Raw genomic sequence first — 11106 nt, 5'->3', positions numbered from 1 at the left:
GGGGTGGGGGGGGCTGTTGAGGCTTTTGAACAGTGACTGTCAGTGAGAGAGATGGAGATAAAGAAACTGTAGAACGAAGAAAAAACACTGAACTTTGTGTTGCCTCTGAGCTCGTAACACTTCCTTTGTCGTCACATCACACTCGTCTGATACCAACACATTCCTAGAAACCAAATACAGTAGCTCATGTTGTCAGGATGAAACCTTGTAATTCCAGTTTTGGGTTAGTTTTAGAAAAGCTAATCAAGATTGAAGTCAAAGTCAGACATCTTTTCACTAATCTACCATGTTTTATTCACCAAATGTTTCTGGCTATGCTCCTTATCATAGTTGTGTCTGCTCTCTTTTATACAATCCACCATCCCTAACCCTAGTCATGTGACTTTGCAAGAGAAATATATATATTAGTATTTTTCAAAGTACTTCAGAGGAGGGCAGAAAAGCCAGAATATCTGGGGAACAGAGCAGCAAAAGTCTAAAAGTGTGACTAGTTTAATTTCAGTGAATTTTTATTGCAGCTCACATTGTGCTGCATCATGCTGTGTGCACAATTAGAGATTTGAGAAAAGCAGGACAGACACTTTCATAGTAACTTTCATGTATAAAAGTGTTGTTTATCAGAAAATACCCTGAAAAAAACCAAAATGGACTAACAAGTATTATCTGTGTAGCCAAAGCTCAATTATCTTTAACCTCTGAGCCACAGAGCTCCACTGTTTCCACTATCTATTAAAAGCCCCAGTGTTTTAATGGGTGACATTTTCCTTCATCACCATGAACACACACTTTTATGTTGACTCCGTCCCACACACACACCATCCTGCTGCCCCAAATACTCACTAGAGCACCAAATGTGGATTCATCCGCCGCTTAAAATAGTCCGCAACAAATGCACTATTTCTTCCTGTTTGTATAATGTTTATTAAAAACTACAATGTCTAGTGAGTGAATGATGGTCCAATCTCATCCATCATTTATTCAGGCGTGAAAACTGTGACCCATTATATCTCAGTTTGACAGTGTGGTCATCATCCCTCAGACAGACGGTACATCAGTGTTCAGATGTCTCTGTAACCCGTCCTGGAGCGCAGTGTTTGTTTGATTTATCCACTGGAGGATGCGACCTCTCCTTGCCCCAGCTGACTCTGTCGGCCTCCTGCAGCGCGATGCTGGGAAGTCGAGGAGAACAGTGGACGGGGGAGTGCTCCTGCTGTGCAGCTAATTATCTACAAAACACTGCATGTTTAGTCCTCCACATAGGAAGCTCCCAAATAAAAACATTTAACTTCTGTCACCCAGAGCTCAAAGTGTGTGACTTGACAAGGTGATTGCTCAGCAGCTCTGCAGCCAGTCAGCATCTTAATCAGAGATGCAAAGAGATGAACCGGTGGGAAAATGGAGGGAAAAGGAGCGGAGTGGTGGAGATTAAATGGCAGACGGAGTCAGTTTTTAGACTCCAGGTCTCCCCCTTACCGTCTCAGTGGCAGAGCGGCACATTCATTTTGCGAACTAAATCTCTGTCAGGATGGATCGTAGTTCAGTTCAGGCCCCAAATTAGCATCATCAAAGGCCGGAGGATGATTAATATTTTTGAGCCTGACCGAGACAGAAGACCAGATGGGGTGAGGAGATGATCTGTGGCGTAATGGATAGACATGAGAAATAGACAAGAGGTCAGTGGAAGGGAGGGAAGGTTATTTGTTTTTCTAGGAAGAGATAAATCATGAAGACAGTAATGAGCATGAGTGGCTCAATTAAAGGGTCAGTTCGCCCAAATAATAAAGAAACATTTTATCACGTCACTTGACAGCCATACAAACATACTTTGGCTTTTGTTGTGAAATCTCCACTAAATGAAACTTCAGTTCAACACAGTGGAGGTGAATGTCGAGCTCAAAGCATTGACAGTTTACTTCTGAAGAACTCCAGTGCAGAGACTGAGACTTAAGCTGTGTCCCAATTCAGGGGCCACATCCTTCGTGGGACACGAAGGCTGAACAGGAATGACACGGACTGGTCTATGGAGTATTTTCACTTTGTGACACAAATTGCGGCTCCTGTTGCCTAGAAACCTTGACAACACGTAACTTTTTTTCACCAAAACTTGAGGTTTTAAGGCCCTTGGTTTGAACAGTTGTACCGTTAGCTGTTGAACTGAGCTCAAAACCAATACGTACATTTGCAAATGTAAACCTCAGGCTCCTATTTTCATTATTATATTTTATTTCTCCGCCGCATTCGAAGGAGCCTTTGAAATGAGTCGCGCCTTCAAACGCAGCCTCTGAAGGATGCAGACGCCGAATTAGGACACAGCTTTTGTTTCTGAAAAGTCACAAGCTTGTGAGGGTTTTATTATCTACATAGATCACAACAGGTTTTATCCTTTGACCTGTTGATCTGAACGGGGAAAAACTGAAAAAAAAACCCTCCTCCAAGACGTAGAGGCAAGGCAATACAAGTTGCAGCAGAATTAATATTCAGTTAATTATTGTTATTATTATAGGTTTGTCACAATGAGCAACATCTTTCAAATTACACACTCAATCCATCGTTAATAAAATAATAATTTGTGAAGCTTCATGTAAGTTTAAAATATTCAAACAAAGTTAGTCTCAGAACATCAGCACATTAAATCAGTCTACTGGTGATGAGTGCAGCAGCAGTGATTGTTCTCCTCTGCACTTTCCAAACACTTCCTAGAAATGGAGTGGCAGAACAACAATGGCTTTATCTGTTGGTTAAAGTCAGCAGCATTTAGCTTAAAGGCATGGTTTAAAAGCAAGTTTGACCTGTTAACAGTGGGTCAGCGTCAGTCTGGGCATCAGCCACAGTGCTGCTATTGATTGTGGCATTTTCATTTAGCAGTTAGTGCAGCGCTGTGGAGACCCAGACACATGACCTCTGGACCCCGATCAATACACAGTTTCATATATTTTACCTATTTTCACTTTGGAAAAGGCTAAATAGAAGTTACAAAACTCTTTACAGGAAGAGAAAAAGGGGAAAGAGGAAGATAAAAGAGATAAAGATCATTTTAGTGTATAATCCATGTAATAAAGTGTATAAGATCAGAGGGAGAAACTGAGAAACCAAATGGGTTGTGTTTTTCAGATTAAAGTTATAATCTGTAACTTTTTCACATTAAAATGTCTAAAAAACAACTAGATCTATGTTCTATATGTTGTGTTCTTACATTTTCCCAATTGTTTCCATCAGTTCTCAAAACAGAGAAAGCTGTGATTTCCTCATGGTAACGCTCTGTTTCATTTGGTCGCCTGTCAGTGACATCATATCCTCTATGTACATGTGTCAGTGTTGTGTTTGCCTGACAGAAGCAAAACTGACTTTTATGTAGTTTCAAGTCACATTTTTAAGATAGACTTTTAAAATCTTTTTGGTTTTCAACTTTATATTCGTTGAGTAAATGTTAGACAGCTCAGCTACAGCCACTCCGAGGCATCCTGTCTCTCATGAACTGCATCAGTGAATCGCTGATTTTTTTTAAGTGAAATTGCTTTATTCAGTGTTTCTACAGGTTTTAATCTCCTTGTCTGTTTGTTACGGAGAGGAGGGAAAACTCTGTGGATAATTCATCTGAATATTTGAATCGTAAGTTATCAGAGAAACAAACCAGACAAAGTTTAGCAGTCTCAGCTCCCAGCCTCTCCCTGATGTGCAGCATCGATGAAACACTGACTTTAAATGTGAAACTGTTTTATTCAGCGTTTTTAACTGTTATATATATATATATATATATATATATATTATAAATACCTGGTCTGTTTGTTTTGGAGAGGAGGAGACCTCTGTGGATACTTCAGCTTCTAAAACAAACAAACTGGGAAAAGTTGGTGGCAATAGTGGTGAAGACACCAACTGCCATGATCCCACGCTACTTCATGATGTCACCAAACAGCATCTTTTGTTTTGATTCAGAGACCCCTAGAGGCAGAAGTTACATATTTAAGGTAAATAAGGTAAAAACAACAGCACTAACAGCAGTGAGAGATACTAAGTGTCCCCTGAAGAGCCACTAAATGATATGTCTGCTCCTGAGCTGTAGTAACATTTACCGTAAACACTGAAGTTCAACAACTCTGTGTTTAATTTGAACATCTTTCTAATGCTCCAGGAGTTCGTTAACAAGCTCTCAGAGTCAGTGTGTGTCAGCTCACAGCTGAAGTCTCATTAGAGTCGTCAGGCAGACTCTGCACCACGGAGATGTGAATCACGGCTCAGGCAGGTCAAGGTGAGATCGATTCAGCCCAGGCACGTGCGGATCTCCATCACAGCGCAAAGGCGCAGAGATAAGGAACTCTATAGGTCTGTGTGGGTTTCTGTGATGCGGTTGTGAGTGATGGCTGAGGAGTGTGGAATCGTTCATGAGAAATACATGTTTGGATAAAATAGATGCTGTTGGACAGGCCGGTTTATGGCGAGACAGATGTAAAAAGCTCAGTGTCTCACAAATAGAAAATAATCTGACAGCTGTACGGACCACAGGCTGTCTCACAGAGGATACGCTGCCATCGCTGATGTGACAAGAACACCTGTGCATCTATCTTATGTGTTTTGAGTAGGTGTGTGTGTGTGTGTGTGTGTGTGTGTGTGTGTGTGGTGGTATGTTTCAGAGCTTGTCGTGGAGCTGAAAGTGCTGCGCCTTGTCAGACACATTGAGGCATGAAGTCCATTACTGTCAGCAGCACATTGAGCTGTAACCTGCCAAGCCTTTGTGCCCCACTGAGTCCCTCGTCTGCGCAGGGTAGATGAAGCCTGTGTATCTGAGGCCAGAAACAAAATCACACACACCCACCAATTCTGTTTCTTCTGGTTTTTCTTTTCATCTAAATTCAGATAAACAGGTTTGAGTGTGGACTGATGAGGTACAGCGCTCTGGATGAAGCAGTAGTAAAATATATATTCATCTAATTAGACGGCACTTCACTGCGGGCGTTTTTATTTTAGATAAGGTTGTAGCTGGAAGTAACTGGTGTATTGATTTTGTCAGGTTGCAGGTAAACAAAGCTGGATGTTTCCTCAGTAAAGACTGCACCGGGTGCAGCTCCAGCATTTAAATGAATCAGACTGAGTGCCACTTTATAAACAACCACAGACACGTTATTGCTTCATGAGGCACAAGTTGTAATCAAGGTGCCTGAGCTGGGTCATCCACTAATGGCAGGGTTGGTGGTTGAATCCCTGGCTCCTTTTTTACACTGAACCTCATATCCTGATAGCTGTAGTTATGTTACTATCAGTGTGTGTGTGTGTGTGTGTGTGTGTGTGTGTGTGTGTGTGTGTGTGTGTGTGCTGTAAAACCCTCTGGATGAAAGCACAGTATAAATACAACCATTTACGAGTCTTTAGTAACTAAGTCCTTGTTTAAAGGCTGTACTGAAGTGCAATGCAAATTATACATTATATTCTTACAGTTGTAGTCTCCAGTTACTTTAAATATGAAGGGGCAGGGAGCGACCCGATAGCCAAGAAATAATAACAACAATAAAGCAAGTAAAGGCACAAAAATTCCCCAAGAAATAACAAACAAATGTTAATAGTTATGAAGAGTTCAACACGGCTTCATACATGTATAATGACCAACCACTCCTCTAACCTGAACATCCATATAGGTGGTTTTCATCAACCCTCTGATACGACCTATAGTCATGTCCTGAGATGGCGCCCCTACAGCGGCAGGCGTACCGGACATGGTTGTCACGGTAACAATAATAAAAACACTGACTCTGCAGAGAGTGCTGTACCTACCTACGTCACCGTGGTTACTATAATAATGGTCCTGGCTTGGTTAGGATAAGGCACAAAAGCTATTTGGTTAGGTTTAGGAAAAGGTTGTGGTTTTGGTTAAAATAAGTAATTCCTTAAGATAAGATCTTAGTTGTCATGGTTACTATAATAACAGTCCTGGCTTGGTTAAGCTTAGGAAAATATTGTGATTTGGGATAAAATAAGTGCTTCCTCAAAATTAGATGAGCTTTGTTGTCATGGTTACAATAATAACAACGTGGTTAACTTTGTCATACGGTCTTGGGTAATAGAAACAACATAAACAGCTACTTTCACACGGGAATTGAACACCGCTCTCCTGTTTCATATTCATCCATCCACCACAACCTCCCTCTGACGTGGACTTTGTCTCTCTTTATACTACATCACTGCACGTTTCCCTTTGCGCCTGTCATAATTACTACCACCACTAGATGTGGCCTAGCAACAAACGGAACTATGGGTCATAAATTTCCCCTAGGGGATAAATAAAGTATCTATCTATCTATCTATCTATCTATCTATCTATCTATTCATCTATCTATCTATCTATCTATCTATCTATCTATCTATTCATCTATCTATCTATCTATCTATCTATCTATCTATCTATCTATCTATCTATCTATCTATCTATCTATCTATCTATCTATCTAACAACCGGCTGTATAAACGATGTATGGGCTTGTTTTAAAGACACGTGTAATGTGTTCTGTGGCCCTCGAGAATCTTTGTCAAGTCTGAGGAAATTCACCCCTGGTGATGTTGTCTCAGTCTGAGTTTTGGAGACAGGATGTATGGGTGTTTAACCAGACAAATATGGATGCTGTATCTGTATCTACTGATGCTGATGACATCCTGATGTTTAGCAGGTACATCATTTTCTGTCTTCACTGTCTTATTTTAGTGTCTTAGCATGCTAACATTTGCTGAAAGTACAATTGATGCTGAGGGACATGTCATTAGTTTTTATAGAATTTTGTTGTCAACCGAAGTTCTGGACAGAGTCAAAGGTTGACCTGCTGATGGCTCCAGAGGAAACATCAGAGGCTCACTTGAGTTGTCGGGGTTCATCCTCAGGGAACCCTGAATGCCCGCACCAGATTTCATGCCAGTCCATCCTGTGGTTGCTGCTGTGTCACCTCTAATGTGACTCATACCTGCCGGTCCTACCAATCTTGTCTTCCAGTCACATGAGACTTATTGTAAGTCCCAGCTTATGTGTGAGAGAGTGAGACCATGGATTTATTGATCAGCTGCTGATCTCCTTCTAACTAGAGGAAGCAGTCAAACAGTGAATCATCGGAATATGAAGTTGAAACCTGTGTGATACTTAAGATAAGGAACAAAGACGGTTCTTCTTACAAGGTCCTTACTCTCCACATCATTCAAGCACTGTTGATTTTAACTTTAAGTTTTGCAACTGAATGAAGCAAATCTCTGACGTTTGAGGATGTATTCTGCCTGATACTTTACTGAAGGAGCACAGTTCGTTCCAGACAGGAGGCTTGCTCACCGTTCTCCTTTCATCTTGTGATGCACAACCTTGTACTTTGAATCTGAAAAGCCTCCATGAGTCATCGTGTAGAAAATGCTGTGCTTTTGATCTTAGCGTTACATGAAATACATGAACATCAACACACATACACGCGCACACACACACACTGTGTACATGAGGGAAATGACAACGCAAGTCTGGTCACTGAAACATACACCTCTGAATCTTTGTGTGACTGTGCAGCTCAGCTCAGCGATGACAGTGAGGGGTGGTTGTGATTATAGTCGACTCCTCCTCAGCAGTCTGCACCCTGCAGCTCAGAGTCTGTCACTGTTTTGACACAGATGAATTCATTTCACCCACATCTCTTGTAAGCGAGCCCCACCTGCTGGTGGAGGTCTGTAGCTGCAGGTTATGACCCTTCGTTGGCTTCCACACGACATAACCAAGTCTCTCTCCCCCTCCCCCCGCTCTCACAGTTATTGAGTCTCGCCTTTTCCTGTTTCTGAGACTTTCCAAATTTAGCCTGTTTTTATCTTTTGGAGCTTCTTTTCTTGTCGTCTCTATCTCCGCTCCTTGTTTCCACATGATAGTGAGTATGAGACAGAGCTGTCAGATACACTACTCCTCTCCTGGCGTCGCGCCACTGGCTTCATTAAAGTTCAGGATTGATTTTGAGATCCTATTGATTACTTTCAAGACTCACTATGGGCTTATATTACTTAACTTCTGACCCCAAATTTGTCTAAGTACATGCAGTACTTTCTAACTTTGTTTTGGAAATAAATTATGGTGGGAACTTAAAATAACCAATTAGAATGTAGCACAGTGTCTGTTTTACATTTATCCAACCATACATATATATATGTGTGTGTGTGTGTGTGTGTGTGTGCATACATACAGACATACAGCCTTTCGTTTAATTTCTATGTAACCAGCTGTTGGCTTATTTCTGTATGTAAAAACTCTGATGTCGGTTTATTTTTAGTTTTTAACCGTGGATATTTAAATCGTCTGTCCCTCGGTCATTTAAATATTTTTCTAAATTCTAAATCTCCCGGCGCTTCAATCTGATTGGCTACTGCCGCGAGTCCCAACCCGCAACAGAGAACTAGGATAGGCTGAATTTGTGGAGGAGCCGAGAGACGTGAAGGTTATGTCGAAAAAACAGACGCTGGCCGGAAGTCGAATTCCTTTTCAAAATAAATAAGACTAATGCCATGCTGTCAAGTTATATTAATAGTGTTACTTGTAAACAGGCGCATACATGTTTTTAGTACATATGTTTTTGCAGATAAAGTAGAATAGCAAACATGTTTAACTTGGTATATTGTCTATAGCTAATTTATATAACTATATATAACGAGGACATATGGGCAGAATTTAATTTGTGAATCATTTTACATGTTACATTACAAGTTTACATTTCAGAAATGCAACATGCTGGTCTGTTACACCACGTTTGATGGTGGCAATGTTTCCAGGTGTGATGGAAATAAATACATTTTGTTTAGGTACAGAAACTTGCCAAAAAAAATGTTTGTGTCTGCACAAGACCTCCATGGTATTTAATCTAAAAACTTTTAACTGCGCAGTTTGTTACAGGTAATGTTACAGGTAATGTAGTGGGCAATTCCCACTGTCTAACTTTTATATTGTAGGATCCTTGTATAGATCCTTAAATTAAACACGGCTATCATTTTTTCTGCTGTGTTTGTGTTTTTTTTTTTTTTATATAATCTATCAATGAAAATATGCAGAAGAAGATGTTCTTTGACATGGCATTACTTTACTAACTGCTAATTGGTAATTGAACTTTTCTAATTTTCCTGATCCAGTGTAGTCAGATATATTCCACTAACACATTTCTATGGTTTCTAACTTAACGATTGATGTTTGTTGTATTTAATGTGAGTGTGTGTGGTAAAGTTAAAGTTGAGGTAAAAGCTCTATTCTTTTCTAGTCTGATGTTAGCACAGGAGGCAAATGAAAATGAATCTTCTGGATCCACGGCCTGAGTCTGGCCCACATCTCGGCAGATTCCAGCTGTCATCCTCTAGTAATATATGGCAGCCACAAGATTTTCTGTGTGTGCACCAGAGTTGTTCCACATGTGGAACATCTGACAGTCACGCTGTATATGGGCCAGATTAGGGCCGTGGAACCGAGCGTATACTGGGCTAGAAGAAAAGAAACTTGTTGCCCCAGTGTGGGGTGGATTTATTTTCCAATCTGATGATTTATCTTCTTAAGTATATATTTGTATGAATATATGAATGGGTGATGTCGTGAGGGGGACACTGTGGTAAACAAAACAAACAAAAGGCCACAGTTTGTTTTTCTACATTTTCTACACCCGTTTAAAATGCTTTTATTTTGTAAGTTGAGAACGGAAGTTAGCGGTTTTGTATGGCTGCTTAGTCAGTAGTGGACCGAGCTGCAAACCGTTTGGAACCCCCTCTACCAGAGCGGAGGGCAAGAGGGTCCAGCCCTGCAGAGCACTTCAAACATGGCGGGCCACGGAGGCGAAGTGATGTGTTCATGGTCTGGGTCCGGATCCGGGTCCGGTTTTGGGTTTGGGTCTGCCAAAGACTCTTTATCTTTAGCGATGCCCGCGTCCGAGGAGCGTAAACCGAGGAAGAGGAGGAGAGCCTTCTGCTTGACCAGGATGAAGCTCCGCAGCGGCTCCGGGGAGCAGCAGCAGCAGCAACCCGCCGCGCACAACAACAACATGCCGTTCATGATCCACTGCCAGATCGGCAAAGAGATCAAACACATCTGCAGCAACTGCCGCGGAGCCGAGCCGCTGGACGGTGAGAGCACGCGCTTCAGTTCAGGAGGAGGTGGAGGTTCTTCTCCTCTGTTTGCATTAGATGATTATTGTCAGCTGTCGGTGGCCGCTCCCTGCCTGCCGGGGGGAATCTGTGCTTCTCTCATGAGCCCTTAATGCTCAGTAACATTAACATTAACCACAGGGTCTTTTAAAGAAGCTGCTGGTGGCTTCATGTCTTCATCGTCTCTTTGTGATGTAGCCTAGATAAAGTGGAATTGCGTGATTTGACATCCAGTTTTTTTGTGGGTCACTTTAGCTTCCCTGTTTGCGTTTTGGTTCCTCGTTCACTTTGTAGAAATACTGTCGTTATCCTCCGTCAGTCTGAGCTGCTTCTCTTCATATAAAACATCTGGCTGAAATGCAGGTCATACTTTCTTTATTTAATTCACTGGTTTAAAAAAACCTGTTCTCTTGGATCATTTAAACTGCAGTGTGTGGAAAGTCACTTGTATTGTGCTTGAATTATTTCCATTTCATGCTGCATGCATCCATTTCTGACAGCTTTAGTAATATTAGTAATAATAATAATTATTATTATTATAAACTTAATTTATATAGCACTTTTCATACACAGGATGCAGCTCAAAGTACTTTGACAAATATAAAAGAGAAAGGGAGTAAAAACAGGGAAATCCTAAAAACAAAAAAACAAACAAGGAAAACATTTAAGAGAAAAAAAAGAAAAGAATATATAAAAAACATAGAAAGCTATATTGAACAGATATGTTTTCTACTGAGTCCGCCTCAGCATCTTTGGCTTCTCTTTGCCTTGACTTAAATAACACAGTTAGACTGAGAGCTCGTCATACAGTTTGTACAGTTCATCAACCAGCTGATTTTAATTTGAAAATCTCTCTCCAGCATTCCTTCATGTCCACAGATCAATACAGTCATGCCAAAGATTGATTATAGTAATACACTGCTTCAATAAGACCCAAGTATTATATATATATATATATATATATATATATATATATATATATATATATAT

The 11106-nt window shown here is 40.8% G+C and overlaps 1 protein-coding gene across 2 annotated transcripts in view; it reads left to right on the top strand.

Moving 5' to 3' along the window:
- Positions 1-11106, top strand: part of phactr1 (phosphatase and actin regulator 1) — a 34670-nt gene that overhangs the window by 6932 nt on the left and 16632 nt on the right. The window contains exon 1 of one of the 2 annotated variants that reach the window (XM_023428925.2): positions 9742-10095. The exons of the other annotated variant lie outside the window; for it this stretch is intronic. Within the exon in view, the coding sequence (XP_023284693.1) occupies positions 9792-10095 (304 nt within the window). The 5' untranslated portion in view covers positions 9742-9791. Of the gene's footprint in view, positions 1-9741; positions 10096-11106 lie in introns of those variants that run through there. 2 annotated transcript variants of the gene reach the window in all.

The sequence above is a fragment of the Seriola lalandi genome, unplaced genomic scaffold, assembly GCF_002814215.2.
Source record: "Seriola lalandi dorsalis isolate HSWRI2012SDOR001 ecotype SW California unplaced genomic scaffold, Sedor1 jcf7180002054885, whole genome shotgun sequence".
Classification (NCBI taxonomy): domain Eukaryota; kingdom Metazoa; phylum Chordata; class Actinopteri; order Carangiformes; family Carangidae; genus Seriola; species Seriola lalandi.
This window is presented reverse-complemented; position numbering and strand designations above follow the sequence as displayed.